Here is a 26,648-nt window from a genome sequence, read left to right on the forward strand (position 1 = left end):
AACCTATCACCAAGAGCAAGAGCAGAACATTACCAACCATCTAGGATCTCTTCCTCATGCTCACTTCCAGGGATGACTACCTCCTACCCCAAAGGGTAACTTTTATCCTGGCTTCTGTCTCCTACCACAGATTATTCTTTTCTATTTATGTTTAGACTTTATAGAAATAGGATCATATAGTATATGTTCTACTGGGTCTGTATTATTTTGTTCAATAATGTTTGTGGGGTTCAATCAAGTGATTGCATGTAGTTGTATTTCATTCATTCTCATAGCTGTATCTGAATATACTACAATTTATTTATCTGCTTTACTATTGGTATAGATTCAGGTTGTTTCCAATATTTGACTATTATGAATAGTGCTGCTACATACATTCTGATGCAATTATTTTTTTCCATTATTTTGGAGGACAGTGTTGTAGTTATTTGTGAGAATGAAATACTTCAGCTGGTTTAAAATATTTTAAAATATTCAATCTAGTTACTATACCAGGGTCTCTATGTCTCCACTTACCTGTTTGTTTATGTGGTAATGCTATAGGTACTGTTTATTGAGCATGTCCTACTGCTTGTTGGTTTGGTGCTTCTGAATTTATCTGGTCAAGAAAGGAAGAAAAGGCATTCCAGGCAGAGGAACAATAGCACATAAGATGATATGATCTGATTTGTATTTTAGAACAAACATTAGAGTTATAATAATTGTTTAGGGAGCTATTTAGAAGTTCAGATGAAAGAGCTAGAAGGGCCATCTAAATGACATATGTTTATTCTTTTATCATAAAAAGACATTAATCCTTTCTCTCAGCTGATTAGTAAAGCAGCGGCTTTCATACTTTTCTGTTTATGTTTTAACTTCCATTCATAAAAATAGATATATTTTGCACTATAGTGCAATACACACACATACATATATAAAATGTTTGTGTGTCATAGAAACAAAATTTGCATGAAATACTTGCTTGCACTATTTCCAATACTCTGTTCTATTCTGTTTCATTAAGAAATTGTGTCTTGGCCAGCTAAATTGATTTTATGTCCTATAATTGGGTTGCACTCTGCAGTTTGAAAAGCATTATAAGAAAAGTATGTTACTACATTTAATTATAACATTCCATAACTTCATGCCACAAACTTTTAGAAAACACTGCTTCAAATTCATTCTGTGATGAAAATCAGTGTTAAAATTATATTTATTTATTTATTTTATTAATTAATTTATTTTTGTTACAGATGTTTCTCCTTTTCCCCCCACTGATTCCCCCCTCACCCCCCCTCCCCGCCCTGTCCCTAGCTTTGTTGTCCATGTCCATTGTTCATGCATACATGCATATAAGTTCTGTGGTTTATCTCTCCTCCACTACCCTCTCTTCTGGGGATTGTCAGTCTATACCCCACTTCTACGTATCTGGGACTATCCCATTCCTCAGACTGTTATGTTCATTATATTCAACAAATAAGTGAGATCATATGATACTTGTCTTTCTCTGTTTGGATTGTTTCGCTTAGGATAATACTTTCCAGTTCCCTCCATGCCATCTCAAAGGATAAGAGATCTTTCTTTGTTACAGCTGCATAGTACTCCATTGTGTTTATGTACCACAGCCTTTTTATCCATTCGTCTACTGATGGACACTTGGGCTGTTTCCAGATCTTAGCTATTGTAAATAATGCTACTACGAACATGGGGGTACATATATTCTTTCTGTTTGGTGTTTCAGGCTTCTGAGGGTATATTCCTAGAAGTGGGATCACTGGGTCAAATGGCAGTTCAATTTTTAATTTTTTGGGGGTAATACCATATTGTTTTCCATAGTTGCTGCACCAGTCTACACCCCCCTTCCCCCCCAAAAAATGATATTTATTTGAATGCTTCAGTTTTGTTAATAACCAAAGGTTAAAGAGTTTCATAGCTTTGGATCATTAAAGAAAAAACTCCAACCGTGGACCTAAACTGGCCAGGGCCTTTATTATTATTATTATTATTATTATTACTATTATTTTTAATCCTCACCCGAGGACATGTTTACTGATTCTTTTTTTTTTTTAATTTATTTTATTTTTTTATTTTATTTATTTATTTTTTTTATCCTCACCCGAGGACATTTTTCCATTTTTTGTACAGACAGAGTGAGAGGGAGAGAGATGAAGAGAGAGAGAGGGAAACATCGATGTGAAAGGGACACATCGAGTGGCTGCCACCCGCACGACCAACCAGGGCCGGGGACAAACTGCAACCGAGGTACATGCCCTTAGCGGGAACCGAACCTGGGTCTCTCCGGACCGCAGGCGGACGCTCTAACCGCTGAGCCAAACCAGCCAGGGCTGTTTACTGATTCTTTATTTGAGAGAGAGACAGAGAAACATCAACATGAGAGAGAAACATCAATCAGTTGCCTCCTGCCTGCGCAGCGACTGGGGATCCAACCCACAACCTTTCGGTGTACCTGACAGTGCTGCAGCCGACTGAGCCACAGCAGTCAGGGCTACTTTTACTTATTTTACTCAGTCTCTAATATCAATATTATTTCATCTTGTGAATGAAATAATCATTTCACTTCCAAATTATCTAGTGATTATATAAAACCTTTTTTTTAAAAAAAATCGACCTTCTGAATGTTATTGCCTTTTGGAAATTGGTTATGTTGGCATCATGAAAGAGAGAAACAATGCCATTTGTATTAAATACATATATTAAAGGTAAAGAATTAATATTATCTAAGGAACTTCATGTGAATTTTGATATAAATAATATTTTAATGTGTTTTTTTTTTGTGTGTAGTAGGTACAGAGAAATATTGTTAGCCTAAAAGAATGAACCACATATTTATTTATTAAAAAAATTTTTTTTCTTTATTGATTTTTTAGAGTGAGAGGAAAGGAGAGGCACAGAGAGAGAGAAACATCGATGAGCCACCTCCTGCATTTCCTACTGGGGATTTGGCCCATAACATGTGCCCTGACCAGGAATCGAACTGGCAACCTCTTGGTGCATGGGTCGACACTTAACCACTGAGCCACACCAGCTGGGCTTTTTTAAAAAAAATTTTTTATTGTCAATCATTTAAAAAAATTAAAAAACAATTTTTTTAAATCCTCACCTGAGGATATTTTTTTATTTATCTTCAGAGAGATTAGGAGAGAGGGAGAAAAGAAGTGGGAGAGAGGAAGAGGGAGAGAGAGAAACATGAATGTGAGAGAGACACATCAATTGGTTCCCACCTGCACAACCCCAACCAGGGCCGGGGACGAACCACAACCGAGGTACATGCCCTTTACCAAAATTGAACTCAGGACTCTTTGGTCCACAGGCCGACACTTTAACTGCTGAGCCAAACTGGCCAGGGCATGCTCCATTACTATTAAATAGTACATACATAATGCACATTTATTTCCTCATCATTAATTTAAACATTCGGTATTTATGGAGCCATTGGCTATGGGCCATGCATTATGCCAGTCAATTAGATAAAATGGGGAACATAAACAGAAAAAATAATCCTCATGGATTATATTTTCTAATTAGAGAGTTAGGCATAAATCAAACAATCATATATATTAATGAAAGGTGCAGCTTTGAAAATGCAATATACTACAGTACTTTGAAAATATTTAAAGGAGGGGTTTGATATAGTCAAGGATGTTAAGGAATACCTTCCCAAGGAAGTGATACTGAATGAGAATAAGTGCAATGAGAATAATGAGGAGTTATGGAAGTGAAAAGTAGAAAATATCATGGTTATATTGGTTTTATGCAATTGTTGGGGAACTTGCTTTTACTTTTTTTCTTAAGTAACTCCTAGAACATGAGAATATCTTATAGAAATCCTTAATCAGTTTTTGACAAATTGGTGAATCCTATAGGCTCTGTCTCAAAATAATGTTTTGAAATGTGGTCAAAACAAATACAAAATAAAATATAACAGAAGCAATTGCAAAGGGAGCCAATTAAGTTGAAATACAGTCCTATTCATGGACTCCTTTGGGGTGGATTGCAAGTTAAGGTGGAAAAGTTTGAGTTAAAAATTTGCCTGTAAAGCTGTGTAGGCAGTGACTGTTTTTTGAGGATTAGCAATAAATGGACTCACTATGCTTGTAAGGAGGGAAGACTTAACATTGTAAAGATGTAAATTCTCCTAAAACTAATACATAAGTATTATGAAATTTCAATAACAATTCTACCAGGATTTTTAAGAGAACTGGATAAAAGAATTAAAATATTTATATGGCCCTAGCTGGTTTGGCTCAACGATTAGAGTGTCAGTCCCCAGACTAAAGGGTCATGAGTTTGATTCCTAGTCGAGGGCATGTACCTGAGTGGCAAGTTTGATCCCTGTCCCCGGTCAGGGTTGTGTGGGAGGCAACCAATCGATGTCTCTCTCTCACATCAATGCCCACCCCCCCCTTCTACCCTGTCTGAGAATCAGTGGAAAAATATCCTCGGGTCAGGATTAACAACAACAACAAAATATTTATATGGACAAAAAGTGTTTACAAATAGTAGAACAATTTTCAAAAGGGACAAAGAGGAAGATGCATTTTACCAGATATCAAAACAAGTTACAAAGCCAAAGTACTATATATTCTGGAATATATAGAGTTTTTTATTTTTCTGAAATCATCCCTCTAATAAAAGGAAGTTGCTTTATTTTTAGTTTTTATAAAATCTATCTTATTATAAGAAGCCCTCAATTTCTTTAGTTTGAATTACAAAGGACTGCTTGGAGAAGAGATAGGACCTCAAACAATCACACTTATACCTACAGAGATTACAGTTGTCCCCCTTATCCATGGTTTTGCTTTCTTCAGTTTCAGTTACCAGCTGTCAGCCATAGTCTGAAAATATTAAATGGAAAATTCTAAAAATAAACAATTCATAAATTTTAAATTGCATACCATTTTGAGAATTGTGATGAAATCTTGTGCTGTCTCACTTTGTCCTGCCCAGGATGTGGATCATCTTTGTCCAGCATATCCAAGCTGTGTATGTTACCTACCCATTTAGTCACTTTAGTTACCATCTCAGCTATCAGAAGGATAGTGTTTGTGTTCAAGTAACACTTATTTACTTAATAATGACCCCAAAGTACAAGAGCACTGATGCTGGCAATTTGGATAGCTAAAGAGAAGACAAAAAGTACTTTCTTTAAGTGAAAATGTGGAAGTTCTAGATTTAGTAAGGAAAGCAAAAAAAAAAAAAAAAAAAATCGTATGCTGAGGTCGCCAAGATCTGCAGTAAGAACAAATCTTCTGTTAAATTGTGAAGAAGGAAAAAGAAATTTGTTTTTGTTGTTGCACTTCAAACTGAAAAAGTTATGGCTACAGTGTGTGATAAGTACTTATTAGTTAAGATGGAAAACTCATCAGATTTGTGGGTAGAAGACATGAACAGAAAGTATGTTCCCATGTTGTGTCAGAAAGCATTGAGCCTATACAAAGACTTTAGGGAGGGGTGCTTTCCAATGAGTGACACCAAGCCATTTACTGCAAGTAAGAGATGGTTACACAGTTGGGAATAGGTTTTGACTAAAAAATATAACAATTACTGGAAAAGAGAGAGAAAAAGAGACCACATCCACATAACTTTTATTATAGTGTATTGTTATGATTGTTCTATTTTATTATTATTGTTCTTAACCTCTGTGTCTGGTTTATAAATTAAACTTTATCATAGGTATGTATGTGTAGGCAAAAACAGTATTTATAGGGTTCGGTATGATCTGTGGTTTCAGACCTCCACGGGGGGGTCTTGGAATGTATATCCTGTGGATAAGGGGATTTCAATACCTGATGGAATTTTTTAAAGGGGAGAGCAAGAAATTTAGCATCAATCTAGAAATTCACAATGGCTGATGTTGGAAGTTGTAGTAAACAAAACTTTAAAGATTACGTTACAGAAGTACTAATGTAAATCGTTAGTTTATGGAGATCATGAAAGCACTTACCTATCAGATAAATGAGAAAACAACAGCAACAAAATCCTATGTGGCTGGGTATAAAATTGCCAGGAACAGCAGGATTACCACAACTAACAGATTGAAAAGTTTAGTTTTCTCAGAGAACTCAGAAATGAAGAAAATTTATCTTGGAAAACACTGAGTTCAGTGACTTGCTTTAGTGATGACGGAGACATTGATGTAGAAAATGCACATTAAAATTTTGGATTATAAAAGAGCTTTATGAAAAAAGAAAGTGGAAAAAAACCATATTTCAAAATTAATATTGTACTGTATATGTCTTAAATATCCATTTGTAGTAAAAGTTTTAAATTAAATATGAGTATATCTTTGACTCTTTTATTTATATCAGGGATTGATTTTCAAAGTATGGCCTGTGGTTCAAATCCTGCCTGCTGCCTATTTCTATAAATAAAGGTTTATTGGAACACAGTCAAGCTCATTTGTTTGCATATTTTCTATGACTGCTCTCTCATCCCATTGGCAAATTTGTGTGGTTGTGACAGAGACCCTATGCCCACAAGGCCTAAAATACCTGTTGTCTGGGCCTTGACAGAAAATGTTAGCTGACTTCTGATTTACATCACTGGAAGGCTTTATATTCAAGTTTAAATATTTAAGATTTTTTAGACCTTTCATTGTGTTTGGAGTTTGCTTCTGACAGTGTCGTTCTGGAGTAGGAACAAACACAAAAACCAATGAAATAGAATACAGAGTCCATAAATAGACCTATGTACATGTGGAAACTTACTATATGATAGATCGCCATCATAAATCAGTAGAAGAAAGGATTCAATGGTCCTGGGAAAATGGAATCTCTATATGGAAAAGATTGAAATTAAATTCTAGCATCATATCACATATAAAAATAAACTTCAGATCTAGTAAAAGCCTAAATGTGAGAGACAAAATTATAAAGCTATTAGAAGAAACTAGAATTTTTTGTGACTGACTTAAGGAGAAGTAAGGGATTTTTTAGAGTCAGCTACTGAAACCACAAACCATGAAAGGAGAAGTTGATGTATCTGACTACAACAGAATTAAAGATTTCTTTTTAATGAAAGACACCATGTACAAAATTAAGTCAGTTGTCAGACTAGGATATTTGTGATGCTAAACATGTAAAGGATGAATGTGTAGGCTATAATAGGGTGCTCCTGAAAATTAGCCAGAAAAATACAGGCAATTCAATAGAATATGTATGAGTCAGGATGGAGGAAATAGTTCATAGGAGGGCAGTCCAATTAGGTGAACTTCATTAGGAGTCACAAAAACATGAACTAAAAAAAACAGATTAATTTTTTTTTTTTTTGGTCAAAGCTCCAAAATCTTTAAAAGTTGAATAATATTCATTATACATTGGCAAGGACAAGAGAACACTGGAACGTTCATACCCTGCTTGCTGATGTGATAACTGGGTTAAATAATGTGGGAGAACAGTTCAGAAATATTTAGTAAATTTGAGTACGTGTATTATATTCCTGCATAATAACTGCAGAGAAAACTGTATATTTATAAATGTGTCATTAGAGAAAGATTATATAGTAGTGAATTATAAAGTGCCAACTTAAAAAAGTAATGCATGAATAAAACGTGGTTTATGTAAACAGGGAACATTATACGTCATTGAAATGCATAATGAGATACATAAACTATAGTGGTCAAAAGCAGGGATTCTGGACCAACACCGAATTTGGATCTGGCTTTAACTACTTACCAGCTTGTAACCATGAGCAATAATAACATCTCTGCAGAATAACAATAACAATAACAATAACAATAACAATAACAATAGTACTTATCTACCTGATGCACAGTAAACACCATATGCTTTAGCTATAGTTTATATATAAATGCGAAGTTGAGTGACATATAAGAAGCATCGTTTGCTGAAGTAGGAACACTAAGAGTATCTAGATTATATAGGAAATTATGAGTTCAGTTTTGCACATATTGAATTTTAAGTGGTGTTGAGATTTTCAAATAGAGAAGTCAAGTAGGCCATTGAATATTGACGCTCAGAGGAGCAATCTCAGCTGGGGATTTACATTTTTTAAGTAATTTATATATAGATGGAAATTGAAGTCTCAGGATGGGTCAGACCACTTAGAAAAAACTATAGAATGAAAAGAGAAGAGGAATTGAGTCTTGACCCTCAAAGGAGAAAGAAAATGACAGGCTATAGATACAAGAAATCCTGGAGAATTTTATGAAAGCCAAGGGGGCAATGAACATAATTGAACATAATTTCAAATATTGTTGAGAACTCAGTAAGATGAAGACTAAAAAGTTTGTCAACCAATTTGACCATTGATAAACTTTATGCTAATTAGGAAGTAGACTGGAAAGTAGATTAGATTGGTTGAAGAGTGAAGAGGGGCAGGGAGGAAATACACTCTTGGCAAAGAATGTAATTTGGCTACTGAATCTGCCTATACACCACTTCTACATTTTATAGGACTAGTTTCTCATTATATAAAACTGGTAGGATGAATCTCTCTAAAGGTCTTATTGCCTCAAATTATCATAGTCATGTCCTGTCTGTTGTGTAGTTTCCATCTCTCTTCTTCCCACAACTGGGACCATTTGATCCCACTCTGTAGCCTTAATGATGCTACAGTCTCTGGGATAACTATAGCTCTCATGTAAGAGGATTTTAAATAGTTCTAATCTAACACTTTGGGAAACATAAATACCAACTTTGCTACTAATGTGACTTGCCATCTCCCCCTGTGTGAAACTGGACTTCCACTTCCCTTGAGACAATAGATCAGCACAGTTCTTTTAACCAGACTTCTGCTTTTTGTTCAGTGTGCCTTGGTAACTTGCCTAGTAAATACTCCATTGCCTCTCCAATGGAAACAAAGCATTGCTCTTTCTAATTTTCCTTTTTCTGCCTTCTTTCTCTTTCTCTCAGTGAGCCTCAGACATTTACTGAGATGTATGCCAGAGACCATAAGTATATCAACAGCTACATAGTAGAAATGTACAACATATCTCACACATTGAAAGATAATTCTTCTAAATGGTGGGAGAAGCCCTGATGCAGAGCTCATTAAATAGTCCACTTGAAATCATGCATGTTCTGGTATATGTTTTATGGGCTTGAACCTCTGTAGTGGTTGGTTGCTTGTTTTGTGTTAGCAAAGCTTCCCTTAAACCTGGTGGGAGTTTATCAGGGAAAAACAGTGTATTATCTGAAGTTACAAAAATAGTTAATAAAACTGGCATGGCTATTTGAATTTATTGGTCATATGTGAAAAAGGAAGCATGCTTTGTGATTAAGTAGATATAAGGACTTATTCACAGAGGTCTGCTTTTAATTTAACTACTGACTTAAGGTTAGCACTGTGAAACTAACTTTTTTTAAAATCAGTTTTTTTTGGGGGGGTATACATTATTAAAGTAAAATTCACCCCTTTGAGAAAAACATTTCAGTGAGTTGAAAAACATACAGTTATATGTCTACCACCATACTCAAAACAGAATATTTCCTTCACCCCAAAAAGTTCCTTTTGCACATTTGTAATTGTATGCCCCTTGCCTTACTTCGTCCTCTAACAACTATTGATCTGATTTCTGTACTTATAATTTTGCTTTACTTAGAATGCCATATAAATAAAATAATATAGTATGATTGCCCATGGGTCACATCTGGCCCACTGCTTGTTTTTTGTATAACTGTTGAGGTAAAACTGGTTGAAAAATGTTTAAATGATAATATTCTGTGACTATAAAATGACATAAAAATCAAATTTGTTTCCATAAGTAATATTTTATCAGAAGAGTCATGTTCATTCATTTATATATCACACTCCTTTCTGCTTCATATTTTTTACACCCCATTAAAGAAGTCTTGATTTTGTCCTGGCATGCTTTGCTCAGTGGTTAGAGCGTTGGCCTGAGGTCCAGAGGGCCCTGGGTTTGGTTCCTGCTAAGAGCACATGTCTTGGTTGCAGTTTGTCCCTGGCCCTGGTTGGGTTGTGTGTGCGGGAGGCAGCCACTCAATGTGTCTCTTTCACGTCGATGTTTTTCTCTCTATCTCTTCCTCTCTCTCCCTCCCACTCTATCTGAACAAAAAATAGAAAAATGTCCTTGGGTGAGGATTAACAACAACAACAAAAAAGTCTTGATTTAACCCAAGAGCACAATTTTCTAAAATATTGTCTTCTACAAATTTTGTACCTTCAGTCATTATACTTATTTATGTAGTACATTGATTACAGTATTGTAATATATTGAGTTAATTTTAATATAAGATGTGAGGTAGGAGTTGAGGCTCATTTTTTCACACATGGATTTCCAATTTTCTATTTTTTTTTTTGTTCAGTTGCTTCCCAATTTATTTATTTATTCATTTATTTTTGTTATTAATTATTTTTGTTACAGATGTTTCTGCTTTCCTCCCCCCCATTGATTCCTCCTCCCCCTCCCTGCCGCCCTGTCCCCAGCTTTGTTGTCCATGTCCATCCCCTCTTCTAGGGATTGTCAGTCTGTACCCCACTTCCACGTCTCTGGGGCTACCCCATTCCTCAGACTGTTAAGTTCATTATATTCCACAAATAAGTGAGATCATATGATACTTGTTTCTCCGTTTGGCTTGTTTCGCTTAGGATAATACTTTCCAGGTCCCTCCATGACATCTCAAAGGATAAGAGATCTTTCTTTCTTACAGCTGCATAGTACTCCATCATGTATATGTACCACAGCTTTTTTATCCATTCGTCTACTGATGGACATTTGGGCTGTTTCCAGATCTTAGCTATTGTAAATAGTCCTGCTATGAACATGGGGGTACATATGTTCTTTCTGATTGGTGTTTCAGTCTTCTGAGGGTATATTCCTAGAAGTGGGATCACTGGGTCAAATGGCAGTTCAATTTTTAATTTTTTAAGGTAACACCATATTGTTTTCCATAGTGGTTGTACCAGTCTGCATTCCCATCAGCAGTGTACTAGAGTCCCCTTTTCTCCACACCTTCTCCAACACTTGTTGTTTGATGATTTGTTGATGGCGGCCATTCTGACAGGTGTGAGGTGATACCTCATTGTTGTTTTAATTTGCATCTCTCTGATGATTAGTGATGTTGAACATTTCTTCATATATCTGTTGGCCATTTGTATGTCCTGTTTGAAGAGGTGTCTAGTTCCTCTGCCCTTTTTTTTTTTTTTTTTTTTTTTATCCTCACCCGAGGACATTTTTCCATTTTTTGCTCAGGTAGAGTGGGAGGGAGAGAGAGGAACAGAGAGAGAGAGAGAAACATCGATGTGAAAGGGACACATTGAGTGGCTGCCACCCGCACAACCGACCAGGGCCGGGAACAAACAGCAACCGAAGTACGCGCCCTTAGCGGGAACCGAACCCGGGTCTCTCAGGACCGCAGGCCGACGCTCTAACCGCTGAGCCAAACCGGCCAGGGCTCCTCTGCCCATTTTTTAATTGGGTTCTTTGTTTTCCTTTTGTTGAGTTGTGTGAGCACTCTCTATATATTGGAAATTAACTCCTTATCTGATATATCATTGGCAATTATGCTTTCCCATACAGTAAGTTGCCATTCCATTTTGATGATTGTATCTTTTGCTGTGCATAAGCTTTTGAGTTTGATGTAGTCCCATGTGTTCAGTTTCTCCTTTGTTTTTGTTGCCTTAGGTGATGGATCAGTGAAAATTCTGCTGCGTATGATGCCTGAAATTTTGTTGCCTACAGTTTCTTCTAGCGTTTTTATGGATTCATGAGTCACATTTAAGTCTTCTATCCATTTTGAGTTTATTTTTGTATATGGTGTAAGTTGATGGTCTAGTTTCATTTTTTTGCATGTAGCTGTCCAATTTTCCCAACACCATTTATTAAAGAGGCTGTCTTTACTCCACTGTATGGTCTTGCCACCTTTGTCAAATATTAATTGAGCATATTGCCTTCGGTGCATTTCTGGGTTCTCTGTTCTGTTCCACTGGTCTGTATGCCTGTTCTTGTGCCAGTACCAGGCTGTTTTGATTATAGTGGCTTTGTAGTGTAACCTGAAATCTGATAATGTGATCCCTCCAATTTTGTTCTTGTTTTTCAAGATTGCTGTGGCTGTTTGGGGTCTTTTTTGGTTTTATATGAACTTTTTAAGCATTTGTTCTAGTTCTGTAAAGTATGTCATTGGTATGTTGATGGGGATTGCATTAATCTATAGATTGCTTTGGGTAATATGGACATTTTAATGATGTTAATTCTTCCAATACATGAACAAGGTATGTGCTTCCACTTTTCTATATCTTTCTATTTTTTTTTTTTTTTCAATCACCTGTAGTTTTCTGCAAATAGGCCATTTATTTCTTTGGTGAAGTTTATTCCTAGGTATCTTAATTTTTTTGCTGCGATGGTAAATGGGATTGTTTTTTCAGGTTCCTCCTTCTGTGAGTTCATCATTGGTGTATAAGAATGCCATCAATTTCTTGACGTTAATTTTGTATTCTGCTACTTTGCCAAATTCCTTTATTAAGTCGAGTAGATTTTTGATGGAGTCTTTGGGGTTTTCTGCGTATAGTATCATGTCATCTGCGAATAATGACAGTTTCACTTTCTCCTTTACAATTTGGATCCCTTTTATTTTTTTCTTCCTGTCTGCTGTGGCTAAGACTTCCAGTACTATGTTAAATAAGAGTGGTGAAAGTGGGCATCCTTGTCTTGTTCCTGTTCTTAAGGGAAGTGCTTTTAGTTTTTGCCCACTGAGTATGATTTTGGATGTAGCTCTTTCATATATGGCTTTTATTATGTCAAGATATGATCCCTCTATTCCCACATTGCTGAGCATTTTTTTATCAGAAATGGATGCTGGATTTTGTTGAATGCTTTTTCAGCGTCTATTGATACGATCATGTGGTTTTTGTTCTTCATTTTGTTTATGTGGTGTATCACATTTATTGATTTGCAAATATTGAACCAGCCTTGCATTCCTGGGATGAATTGCACTTGGTCATGGTGAATGATTTTTTTGATGTATTGCTGCATTTGATTTGCTGGTATTTTGTTCAGGAATTTGGCATCTATGTTCATCAGGGATATTGGTCTGTAGTTTTCTTTCTTTGTAGTGTCCTTTTCTGGTTTTGGAATTAGCATTATGCTGGCCTCATAAAATGAGTTTGGAAGTCTTCCTTCTTCTTGAGTTTTTTGAAATAGTTTGAGGAGATGGGTATTAGTTCTTATTTGAATGTTTGGTAAAGTTCTCCCGTGAAGCCATCCAGGTCTTGGCTTTTTTTACTGGGAGAGTCTTGACTATATCTTCAATTTCTTTTCTTGTTATTGGTCTGTTCAAGTTTTCTGTCTCTTCTTGGTTCAGTTTTGGGAGACTATGTGTTTCTAGAAATTTGTCCATTTTGGTTAGATTGTCGAATTTGTTGTCGTGTAATTGTTCATAATATCTGTTAACAATCCTTTGTATTTCTGTGGTGGCAGTTATTATTTCTCCTCCTTCATTTCTGAGTTTGTGTATTTGGGTTCTCTCTCTTGGTTTCTTGGTGAGTCTAGCTAAGGGTCCATCAATCTTGTTTATCTTTTCAAAGAACCAGTCTTTGTTTCATTGATCCTTTGAATTGTTTTTTTGGTGTCCATGTCATTTTTTTTTTCTCTAATCTTTACTATTTTCTTCCTTCTACTTGCTCTGGGGTTTTCTTTTTGTTTGCTTTCTAGTTCTTTAAGTTGTGTGCTTAGATAGTCTATTAGAAATTTTTTTGCTTCTTGAGGTAGGCCTGTAGTGCTATGAACTTCTCTCTTAGAACTGCTTTCGCTGCATTGTGTTGTGTGTTCATTTTCATTGTTTCCAGGAGGTTTTTTATTTCTTCCTTGATCTCCATGGTAACTCATTCATTGTTTAATAACATGCTATTTAGCCTCCATATTTTAAAAAATCTTTGTATGTTGTTGTTGCAGTTGATTTCTAGTTGCCTGCTGTTGTATCTGAGAAGATGCTTGATATGATTTCAATCTTCCTGAACTTGTGGAGACTTAATTGTGCCATAACATGTGGTCTGTTTTTGAGAATGTCCCATGTGCATTTGAGAAGCATGTGAATTCTGTGGTTTTGGGGTGTAATTCTCTGGAGATATCTATTAAATCTATTTGATCTAGCGCTTCATTTAGAGTCTGTGTTTACTTGTTAATTTTTTGTCTAGAAGATCAATCTAGTGATGTCAGGGGGTATTGAAGTCCCCTGCTATGATTGTATTGCTGTCAATTTCTCCTTTGAAGTCCTCCAAAAGATTTTTAATATATGTTGGTGCACCTATATTGGGTGCATATATGTTTACCAAGGTTATATCTTCTTGTTGGATAGATCCTTTCAATATTATATAGTGGCCTTTTTTTCTCTAGTTATGGCCTTCATTTTGAAATCTGCTTTATCAGATATGAGTATTGCTGCCCCAGCCTTTTTTCCCTTTGCGTTTGCTTGAAAGAATTTTTTCCATTTCTTCACTTTCAACCTATGTGAGTCTTTTGTTGTGAGGTGGTCTCTTGTAAACAACATATATGTGAGTCATGCTTTCTTATCCAGTCAGCTACTCTGTGTCTTTTTATCGGACCATTGAACACATTCACATTTAAGGTAATAATTGATATGTATTTATTTATTGCCATTTTTCTTTTGTGTGGTTCTATTTTTCTTACTATTTCTTCTACTAATTACAGCAGTCCTTTGAGCATATCTTGCAGTGCTGGTCTGGTGTTAATATATTCCCTTAGCCTTTTTTTTGTGGGGCAGCTCTATTTGACCTTCTATTTTGAATGACAGCCTTGCTGGATAGAGTAGTCTTGGATTCAGATCCTTGTTTTTCATGACCTTGATTACTTCATGCCATTTTCTTCTGGCCTGTAGTGTTTCTGTTGAGGAGTCTGCTGAGAGCCTTATGGGGTTTCCTTTGTAGATAACCTGTTGTTTATCTCTTGCTGCTTTTAGGATTCTCTCTTTGTCTTTAATTTTTGGCATTTTAATTACTATGTGTCTTGGTGTCGGCCTGTTTGGGTTCTTCTTACTTGGGGCTCTCTTGAACTTGAATGCCTTCTTCCTTCACCAAGTTAGGAAAGTTTTCTGTCACTCTTTCTTCAGATATATTCTCTAACCCTTGCCCATTTTCTTCCTCTTCGGGGACTCCTATGATGTGAATGTTATTACGTTTCCGTTGTCCCACAGTTCTCTTAAGCTGTCTTCCTGTTTTTAAATTGTTTTTTCCGATTGGTTGCTTTTTTCTACCCTGACTCTAATTCACTGATCTGGTCCTCAGCTTCCTCTACTCTGCTGTGTAGTCCTTCCATTGTGTTCTTAATTTCTGCTATATCCTTCTTCATTTCCACTTGGTTGGTTTTCAGTGTTTCTATATCTTTACTCATGGTGCTGATGTCCTTGCTCATGCTGTTGAGCTTCCTCAAGATCATGGCTCTGAACTCTACCTCTGATAATGTACTTAGCTGCACTTCATTGATCTCATCTTCGATAGAGTTCTCTTGTTCTTTCAGTTTGGATTTGTTTCTTTGTTTCACCATTTTGGCTATCTCAGTGGGTTTTGGAGCCTGCCAAATTTTCCCTGTGGGTGTTGGTGTTCTGCTGTTTGTGGCTCCCTCTACTGTGTTTGGATGAGCCTGGGTGGGCCCACGTTAAACACCACTGTCAAGTCTTACTTTCGTGGGTAGATTTGCAAGCCAGGAAAGCTTCAGTTATCCTCTAGCTTTTTCCTGGTGGCTAATAGTCTCAATTACTCTGTGCCTTGGGATGTAGCCCTGGTGTTCTGCCTAAGTGGATTTCCAGTGGGTGGGATAAATGCTGGTTATTAATGAGCCTCAATTTGCATTTCTTTGTCTCACTTGGGAAAGGCTGAATTTCCAGGGCAGGGGGGTTTGCTGCTTTTCCCCACAGCTCTGGGAAGGAGCACAATGGCCACTGTCCTTTGTGGCCGCAACTCGGCAAATACTCTGAGTGCCTTCCAAATCCCGGGTGACCCCAAAGAGTTCCAGCCCAGTCTGCCCTCCCTCTGCCATATCCCCCAGGTGAGTGACTGTGGCTATTTTAGTGCTCTGTCCTGGCTCTCTGCCTGTGGAGCGGGCTTGGACTTTATTCCCCATGGGCGCTGCTCACAGCTAAGACTGCTGCTGTTTGTGGGCTCCCAGCCCGCCACCCTCTCATGCCTCTGCAAATCCTACCAGTGTCCCTGGTTATACTGTCCTGTCCTGCTGCTTTTCTGTTGCTTTTTTTTGATGATTTGTCTTTATTTAATTGTAATTTTCGTTTGGTCCTGGGAGATTGTCTGTGTAGCTTCTATTCACTCTGTCTCCATTTTTCACATCATCTATGCCTATGTTGTGTGCAGCTGAGTCGCACAGGCCTTCCTGGTGTCCCAGCACCCCACAGGTCCTGTGGGTAACTGGATTCCCCAGTCCCTGCTGGGTCGTGTAGGCCTCTCTGGTGCTTCAGCACCCTGCAGGTCCCGCGGGTAACTGGATGGCACATTCCCTGCTGGGTCACGCAGGTCTCTTTGGTGCTGAAGCACCCCACAGGCCCAGTGGGTAACTAGATTGCACAGTCCCTGCTAGGTTGCACAGCCCTATCTGGTGCCCTGCACCTTGTAGGTCCCGTAAGCGGGCAGCTGGATCTCACCAGTCTCTCTAGGGCTCTGGCTTCCCACTGCTCTTATGAGTTACTAGACCGCACAGGCCTCTGTGGAACCCCAGGTCCCGCCGCTGGCGGCCGGGGAGTGCTGCTGCCCCATGGGGCTCAACTCCTGCTCAGCTTTTGCTGTAGTTTTTGGGGATGGGTCTCAGCTGCTGGTCTGCTTTTGTTGCCTGGGGATGGATGTCTTCTCCCCAGCTTCTGTTGTTGGGGGTATATCTGGACTCTGATTAGGCTGCTACTATGGGAGATGGTGCTGGGCTCTGGGCTGTCTGTGGCTTCCGGAACCAGCACCTTAAGAGCTCCACTACTGTGTGCCGGTCTGTGTTGACACAGAGTGTCCACTGGTCTGATGGTGCCATGTGAGCTGGTGGGCTCAGGTTGCTAGGCCCTAGCCACTCCCACTGCCTACTCCCAGGTAAGACCTGGGATCTTCCAAATGGTGGGACCTCTCTGCGGAGCAGGGAGTAGCGCCCTGAAGGGCCACTTACTGAGGTAGCAGACTGCTCCCATCCACAGCACAGGAACCTTCTGCTCTGTGTCTCTGCACTGCTTGGGTTTGGTAGTCCACCTTCATATCCACTCACACTCTCTCACACACTCACCCTCCCTCCAGTCCTGCCCGCCGCCATCTTTTATCCAATTACTTTTCAGACATGAATTTCCCATTGCATAAAAGACTACTTTTTCTCCAATGAATTACCTTGGAACCTTTTTTAAAAAATAAATGACCATTTAAGTATTGGACTATTTCTGGATTCTATCCTTTTCTATTGGTATGTGTGTTTCTCCTTTGCCAGTACCATATGGACTTGATTACTTGTGTAGCTTTTATAGTAAGTCTTGAAATAAGTATTGTGAGTCTTTCAACCTTCTTTTTTTTCAAAATATTTTGCCTATTCTAGGAGTTATGTTTTTCCATATAAATTTTAGAGTTAGTCAGTTTCTTTAAAAACATGCTGAAATTTTTTTGTTTGGGATGACATCAAATGAATAGATCAATTTGGAGAGAATTAGTATCTTAATATTGAGTCTTCTATTGATGAAAACAATATATTGCTTCTATTTAGATCGTCTTTGATTCTTTTTATCAGTGGTTTATAGTTTTCATCATAGAATGCCTGTACATGTTTTGTTAGATTTATACCTTAGCCTTTTATTTAACGCCATTGCAGGGTACTTAAAAATTTTTTTTAATGTTTTCCAGTTATAGTTGATATTAAGTATTATGTCAGTTTTAAGTGAACAGCATAGTGGTTAGACATTTATATAACTTATAAAGTAATCCCCCAATTAGTTATTACCCACCTGGCACCATACATAGTTATTACAATATTATTGACTATATTCCCTATACTATACTTTATATCCCCATGACTATTTTGTAACTGCAGTTTGTACTTAAAAAAAAATTGTTTTTTATTTGTTATTCCTCACCCAAGGATATTTTTTCCATTGATTTTTAGAGAGTGGAAAAGGGAGCGAGAGGGAGAGGGAAAGAGAGAGAGAGAAACACTGACATGAGAGAGACACATTAATTGGTTGCCTCCTGCACTACCTCCACCCCAACCAGGGCACTAAGGATGGAACCTGCAACCCAGGTATATGCCCTTGACAGGGAATCGAACCCCCCACTCTTCAGTCCATGGGCCGACACTCTAACCGCCAAGCCAAACTGGCCAGAATGCAATTTCTACTTTTTAATCCCTTCACCTTTTTTATCCATCTTCACAACCCACTTCCCATCTAGCAACCATTAGTTTTTTGTATCTATGAATTTCTGTTTTGTTTATCTTATTTTTTAGATTCCACACATAAGTGAAATAATATGGCATTTGTCTTACTCTGTCTGACTTATTTTACTTAGTATAACCCCTTATAGTTCCATCCATTTTGACACTAATGGTAAGATTTCATTTTTTTTTATGGTCGAGTAATATTCTATTGTATTTATGTACCACATCTTTTTTATTCAATTGTCGGTCAATGAACATTTTGTTTGCTTCCATATCTAGGCTATTGTAAATAATGTGAGACTACTTTTTAATATGTATATTTTATCCTCATTCGAGGACATTTTTCCATTTTTTTGCTCAGATAGAGTGGGAGGGAGAGAGAGAGAGAGAAACATTGACATGAAAGGGACACATTGAGTGGCTGCCTCCTGCACGACCCAACCAGGACCGGGGACAAACTACAACTGAGGTACGTGTCCTTTGTGGGAACCAAACCTGGGTCTCTCTGGACCACAGGCCAACGCTGTAACTGCTGCACCAAACCAGCAAGGGCTAATTTTTTTTAAAATATTTTTTTAATTGATTCTAGAGAGAGAGGAAGGGAGAGGGAGAGAGACATAGAAACATCGATGAGAGAGAACATCGATTGGCCACCTCTTGCATGCCCCCCCACTGGGGATTGGCCCACAACCTGGGTATGTACTCTGACTAGGAATTGAACTGGTGACCTCTTAGTGCATGGGTCGATGCTCAACCAGTGAGCATACCAGCCGGGCTGCTTTTTTTTTAAACCTCACCCAAGGACATTTTTGCATTTATCTTCAGATAGAGTGGGAGGGAAAGAGGAGGGAAGAGAGAGGAACATCGACACGAGAGAGATACATCGAGCGGTTGCCATCCACAGAACCCAACTGGGGCTGGGGATAAACCATAACCGAGGTGCATGCCCTTAGCGGGAACCAAACCCGGGACTCTCTGGTCCTCAGGCCAATGCTCTAATCGCTGAAACAAACTGGCCAGGGCCAGGCTGCCTTTTAATATTTTGATTTCCAGTTATCCATTGCTAGTATAAAATAATACAATTGTTTTGTTTGTTTGTTTCTGTATACTCAACTTGTATGTTCTTACCTTGCTAAACCCCCTTTTTTTATTATAGGAGATATTTTTTAGTTTGGGATTTTATACAAAGACAATTGTGCCATCTGCGCATAGATTTTTATTTTCCTTACCAATTCCTATGCTTTTTATTTTCATTGTTCGTTCTTGCTTTAAGGCATTGGCTAGGATTTCCAGTACAATGTCAGTTAGTAGTGAGAGAGGACAACAGGGGACACCTTGATTTGTCTCTGATTTTAGGGGGAAAGTATTCAGTCTTTTACAAAATTGAATGTTACTTGCTGTTTTCTTTTTTGTAAAAGCCCTTATTGCATTGAGGAAATTTCTGTCTGTTCCTGATTTGCTCAGTCAAGTGTTTTCTCAGCATATTTTGACATAGTTGTGTGTTTCTTTCCTCTTAGGAGGTTAAGATGGTGAATTACAGTGCTTAAATTTAGAATGTGGAACCAACCCGGCTATCCCATGATAATCATCTGCTATTTGTGATGTATTATTCTTTAACTTATTTCTAGGTGTGATTTGTTTGTGTTGAGGATTTTTATATCTTCTCATGAGGAATATGGTTTATAATTGTCTTTTTTGTGTGTGATATTTTTGTATGGTTTTGGCATCTAAGTAATGCTGGCCTTAGGAAATTAGTTGGAAAATATTCCCTTCTTTTCCATTTTCTGGAAAAGTTTATGTAGAATTGGTATTATTTGTTCCTTAAATGTTTGGTGGAATTCACTGATGAAGCCATTGAGACCCGGAGTTTCATTTTTGAAAGGTTTTCAAAGTATGAATTAAACTTACTTAATAGACACAGGACTTATCAGGCTATCTATTTCTTCTTATATGATTTTGATTTTCTGTAAAATGAGCCATTTTAATGTTATTTGCAGTAGAATAAATAGTTCTCTGGATAACTGCAGACATGTAAGCTGTGTGATAGTACTCAGAAACATGACAGTATAGAAGTTTTCCTGATTAGTGCATAGTCTTCAATAATTATACGGAATTACTTATATGAAACTGCTGTCATACCAGTAAGGCTGCATATATGCGTCATTCATTTTCAGGATTGTTGGTAACCTGGGTATATTTTCCCCAAATAACCTTGCCTCCTTGTATCACAAGGCCCAACTCACTCTTGTTCACCTCAATGACAGTACCTTTGGTAATACCACCCAAAGTTGTATAAAGTGGGCATGAGGGATTCTTCTTTACACCAAGTATTGGCAGGCAAAAGGTGGCTTTCAGTTCAGGACTTGTTACATGGGCCTTCTTGAAACATAAGCCCATTGGCCTAATGAATCTTTCATATGTAGGTGGTTTTCCAGTAAAGCCATCTCCAACAAAGCTGACTTTAGTAACCATCCTCTTCCACTCTTCCTTCTTTCTCTTTCCTGTTAGAATAACTTTTAATACCTCACTTTTTCCCTGAGCACTAACTTTGGGCAGAAGGACTTCCCATTTTCCCGCTTTCTCTTTTCATTTTAGTTTAATCATATTAGAAAGTAATTTAGCTGAGACTGTCCCTCTCTGTCCAGTAGATAAACAAGTGCGGCTCCTTTTCATCATCCTATTGTTTGGTGTTTCTTTTCATAATTCTTTTGTTTGGTGTTTCTCTTTTCATGCATCTTGATTGTCTTTTTCATTTGTATTTTCTTAGCATGGTGCTGTTTATGGTAGAGCTTAGCCTTCAAAACAGTCATCGGTTTTGTCTTCTTTGAACGTTCATGTTCATTAGCCTCTCAACTTTTCTTCTTTTTTTCTCATGGTAATGCAAATGACATCCATAGCATTTACAGTTAAACTAAATGTATTCATTTTGTGGCATGGTTATGGCCACAGGGCCACTGGATGTAGTCCCTCGGGTGCGAAGAAGCTCTCAGCTTTTGGGTCTCAGATTATCTATTTCTTCTTGATTGAGGCGTGCTAATTTCTAATTTCTGTCTTTCAAGGAAATGGTCTATTTCTTAGGTAAGTTGTAGAATTTATGGCATCGAGTCGTTTGCAGCATTATCTTATAATCATTTTATTTAATTGTGGAGTCTGCAGTGATGTTTCCTCTATCATTATTTCTATAGATGATTTTTGTTCTTCATTCTTTTTTTGTCTTGATCATTGTGTCTAGAGTTTTACCAAATTTATTAAATTTTTTAAGAAGAATAAGCATTTGGCTTCACTAATTTCTTCTCTAATAATTTTTATTTCCTTTCCTGTCCTTTTTTGGGGTTTAACTGTCTCTTCTTTTACTTATTTGGAAATGTTTGAAACATTTTTTTCCCTTTTAACATAAGAATTTATTCCTCCATGTATGTCCAGGTTTCTATATGATGAGTCCAAATAGTGTCATACTTCTGCCCGAAGAACTTACTTTAAATTCCTTGCATTTAAGGTCTTCTGACAATGAAGTCTTTCAACATTTATTTGCTTCCTCCCTCTCTCTTCCCTTCTTCCCTTCTCTCAAACCATCTCTCTTGCTCTCTCCCACTCTCTTTTCCTCTCTCCTCACCTCTCTCAGTAAAAAAAAATAATAATAATAAAAAAAAAATTTAAAAAAAACAACATTTATTTGTTTGAAAGAGTCATTATTTTGCCTTTAATTTTTAAATTTTTATTGTTGAGAGTATTACAGATAATTCTCCCTTTTTCCTTCCACCCAGTTCCTGCCCTGCCCCAGGCCTTCACCACCCTATTGTCTATGTCAAATGGGCCTTTTTTTTTTAGACATAATTTCACTGCATATGGGATCTTCAGTTAACAGTTTTTTTTCTGTCAGTACTCTATATAGATGTCATTACAAAGTCTACTAGCTTGTGTGGTTTCTGAAGGATAATCTATAATTCTTATCATTTGTTTCTGTACATAATGTGTACTTTTGCTGGCTGCTTTTGTAGTTTTCTCTTTATCTTTTGTTTTTAGCTGTTTAACTATGATGTGTGTGTGTGTGTGTGTGTGTGTGTGTGTGGTAATTGTTTTACAAAGGATTCTCTGAGGTTCATGTATCTGTGATTTGGTGGCTTTCATTAGTTTTGGAAAATTCATGGCCACTGTTTCTTCAAGTATTTCCTCAGTTCTGTATTCTCTTTCTTTTTCTTCTGGAGCTCCAGTTTTACATATGTTAGATCAGTTTAGCTCTTGGATGCTCTGTTTTTGTTATTTTTTTCTGTTTTAGTTTGGATCATTTTTATTGACTTATTTTCAAGTTTACTGATCTTTTGTTCACACTCTTGCAAGCCTACTCATGAGTCCATCAAAGAAATTGTTTATCTGTGATGGCATGTTTTCTATTTTAGTATTTGTGTTTGACTCTTACAGTTTCATCTTCAGCTTTAATATCCCACCTGTTTATGCATGCTTTCCACCTATATCTTTTATCTTAACAATTTATTTATTTATTTATTTGAGAGAGAGAGAGACCTGTTGTTCTACTTATTTATGTATTCATTGCTTGATTCTTGTATGTGCCTTGATCAGAGATTGAACCCACAACCTTGGTGTATTGGGAGGATGCTCTAACTGAGTTACTCAGCCAGAGCCTACCTTAATAATTTTAATTATTTAAAAGTCTGTGTCTGATGATCTCATCATCCTTTTTTCTCTGAATCTAATTGTATTGGTTATTTTATCTCTTGACAATAGGTTGTTTAATCCTTGTTATTTCCCCCAAAGTCTTGTGGCTTCAAATTGTATTTGTGCATTCAAGTGGTCCTGCCTTTTTTTTTTTTTTTTTTTTTTTATCCTCACCCGAGGATATCTTTCCATCTTTTGTACAGATAGAGTGGGAGGGAGCGAGAGGAAGGGAGAGAGAGAGAAACATCGACGTGAAGGGACACATCGAGTGGCTGCCACCCGCACGACCAACCAGGGCCGGGGACAAACTGCAACCGAGGCATGTGCCCTTAGCAGGAACCGAACCCGGGTCTCTCTGGACCGCAGGCTGACGCTCTAACCGCTGAGCCAAACTGGCCAGGGCGGTCCTGCCTTTTCTGTCAGACCATTAGTGTTGGGGAATTAAATCAATCAAATCAGGAGTTCAGTTAGGTTTGGGTGTTGTTGTTTTCATTATTACCTTTAGTGTACCACAGTCTTCAAATTCTGCTAATAGTGGGTTACTGTTGTCTTGTGCTTAGAATGGATGCAGGAGTACCAGAGTATTTTTTTTTTTTTTTTAGTGTTTTGCTACTCCCCCAGCCATTCCCATCCAGTCTCTCCTCATGCCCTCCCTATTCCCCAGCAGTAGACTACTGGTGCTTATTTCTTGATACAAGGTTTATGGTAGGGGAAAGAGTGTTCTATTATGTTTTCTCACACCCCATCTTTTACAATCTCTGTCCTCCTGGGCCTTAGGTTTTCTCAGAGTTGTTTAGTTCCTTCTTTCCATGGAAGCAAATCTGCCTTGTTAACTCTGATTGGTTTGGGACAGGAGTTTCTACCTTTTTTCTAGTGATTAAAGGCCTTAGATTTATGGGTAGCATTTTGGCTGAAGATGGTTTCCTGTCCCTCTTTCATGGGTAGAGGGTTTTTTCTTCGTCCTTTTCCATAGCTGCAATGGATCTTTGCCTTTTACCTAGGGTTGACAGAGGTTACCCCCCACCCCGACCTGTACTTTATAGCTTTGGCTTTTTTAAAGGAGAGGTATTCTGGAGAATTATGCCTGTGCCCAAAAAGCCGCTAGTTATCTCTTTTACACTCTCATATGTGTACCCCCTAAAGAATTCTTTGTTTATATGCTCTGCTCCCAGTCTTATTCATGAGTAACCAGAATAAGCTTGTGGAAAAGTGCTTGTGAGTGAATGTGAACTTCCTTGAGTCTGGGCCCCTAACTATTCCAAATTGACGTGTTAGCCCACACTTGGCCTTTACTAATTTAAGTTTTAACTGGTTTCCTCTTGCCTGCCTAAATAGTGGCTACCTCTTTCTCCTGTGCTCTGCCAAAGGTGCAACAGTGTGTCCTTGTTACTCTTTGGAGGGGCTTATCACTCTTTGGAATTCAAATTACTTATTTTCCTTATATCCGCAACTCTCTGTTGGGCTCAAGAAAAGTTATGATTTTGTAGTTTAGCCTTTGGTCAGTTTTAGAATGGGAGTGACATTATTTATAGCTTTGTAAATCCTAAGCAGAACTAATTATAGTTTTAAAACATTTTTAGTTTTCCTTATAAAACAATGAAAGTGAAAGTTACATCACTATTTTTAACGAGAGTAAATAATACCTTTTTCTAGGTATCTTTTTTTTTTTCCTTATCCTTTTATTTTTAAAGTAAAACTTGGCCTTGCTTTTATTTGCCCAACCTTACTTTGTAGGATCCTAATATTTCACAGTGATTTTATAGCCAACTAATGTCCAGACTGTTGAACAGATTTGAACGATTAATGAGAGCACTCACCTAGTGTGTTTCCTTTGGTCTGGATTCTTAAGATCACTCCAATTGAGATTGGGTCTCAATGATTTGAATTTCATAGGTTTTGTTTTCACTGTGTAAATCAGATTAACTCCCTTTATTTTGAAACTAAATTTTTGAAAACTAATATAGTAAATATTTTAGAATGTATGATTGAAAATATATTGCAAATAGTAGGTAGAAATTTTATAATTATAATCAAGGAAAGATCTCCATAGACATATATTGTATTAATTGGTTCTTAAATTAATATGTATATCACAAGGCAGAATTGATTGCAACACTTATGATGTGATGTGCCATATAAGATGTTATTCCATTATCAGAAAATTAATTTTTTATTTTTTTATTCTCACTTAATGAATTTTTTTGATACGAAATTGTGTCTATAGATTGTAGTGGGTGTTATTGATTTGAGACCATCAGGAAACCAATTATTCTCATCTGTTTTTTTTGTAGAAAACTTCATCAGCAGTTTGAAATGTACAAGGAACAGGTAAAGAAGATGGGAGAAGAATCACAGCAGCAGCAAGAACAGAAGGGTGATGCTCCAACCTGTGGTATCTGCCACAAAACAAAGTTTGCTGATGGATGTGGCCATAACTGTTCATATTGCCAAACAAAGTTCTGTGCTCGTTGTGGAGGCCGAGTGTCTTTACGCTCAAACAAGGTACAGAAATGAAAATCACACATAATAGTTCTCTTATAGTTAAGCTTATTGTGAGTAAAATGTAGAAAACCACTGAAATTAATATTCAGATTAATTAATAAACAAAAATATTTTCTAGTGTCTTCATTGTAGTTAAAAGAAAATTTAAATTTTTTGAGTTGAAATATATTTGTTTCATTATATATGTCCTTCAGCTTATGATTTTGTTTAGAATCATAGAATCTTAAATTTTCTTGTTTTTCTTTCTTTCTTTCTTTTTTTTTTTTATCCTCACCCAAGGACATTTTTGCATTTATCTTGAGATAGAGCGGGAGGAAGAGAGAGAGAGAAACATCGATGTGAGAGAGACACATTGACTGCCACCCACACGACCCCAACTGGGACTGGGGATGAACCACAACTGAGGTACATGCCCTTAGCGGGAACCAAACCCAGGACTCTGGTCTGCAGGCTGATGACGTTCCAAATGCTGAGCCAAACTGGCCAGGGCAAATCTTAGATTTTCAAAGATGATGAATAGAATTTAGAGATCACATAGTTTAATTCCTTTATTTTATAGGTGCAGAAAACTCAGATCCAGAGAGACTGAAGTTTATTTTTAAAGTCACAGAACTGATTAATATTAGAGTTGTGACACAGCCTTTTTCATTGCCACATATAATTTTATAAACTTTGTACATATACTCTTCCTTTAGAAAGAGGCTCTTTTTTAGCTTTGAGATTCTGTTTCATAATTTTAAAGGGTTTGGAGCAACATTACCTTTATTTTTGTATTAACATTAATGAAATAAATATTAGACTATCGAATTTCAAGAAGAAATGTTAACTAGGTGTTTCACTTATACTAGATTTTTGTAGTTTATCCATCCGTTTTAGAAAAATTTTAATGCTACCCAAAAAATGTTTGTTGAAATTAGCAAAAGCAGTTTTTTATTTTTATTTTTTATTTTTTTATATGAATTTTTATTTATTTTTTTGTTACAGATATTTTAACTTTTTACCCCATTGGCACCCCCACCCCACCCCACCTCCGCCCCGTCCCCGGCTTAGTTGTCCATGTCCATTGGTCATGCATACATGCATATAAGTTCTGTGGTTTATCTCTTCCCACCCCCCCATCCCCTCTTCTGAGGGATGT

At 37.2% G+C, this 26,648-nt stretch overlaps 1 protein-coding gene and 1 pseudogene across 1 annotated transcript in view; one reads left to right on the top strand and one right to left on the bottom strand.

Moving 5' to 3' along the window:
- RIMS2 (regulating synaptic membrane exocytosis 2) overlaps positions 1-26,648 on the top strand; it is a 513,935-nt gene that overhangs the window by 92,997 nt on the left and 394,290 nt on the right. The window contains exon 2 of the mRNA XM_036264303.1: positions 25,300-25,510. Coding sequence (XP_036120196.1) covers positions 25,300-25,510 — 211 coding nt within the window. The remainder of the gene's footprint in view (positions 1-25,299; positions 25,511-26,648) is intronic.
- Positions 20,468-21,269, bottom strand: LOC118631742 (annotated as a pseudogene).

This window comes from Molossus molossus, unplaced genomic scaffold, assembly GCF_014108415.1.
Source record: "Molossus molossus isolate mMolMol1 unplaced genomic scaffold, mMolMol1.p scaffold_m16_p_16, whole genome shotgun sequence".
NCBI classification, from domain to species: Eukaryota; Metazoa; Chordata; class Mammalia; order Chiroptera; family Molossidae; genus Molossus; species Molossus molossus.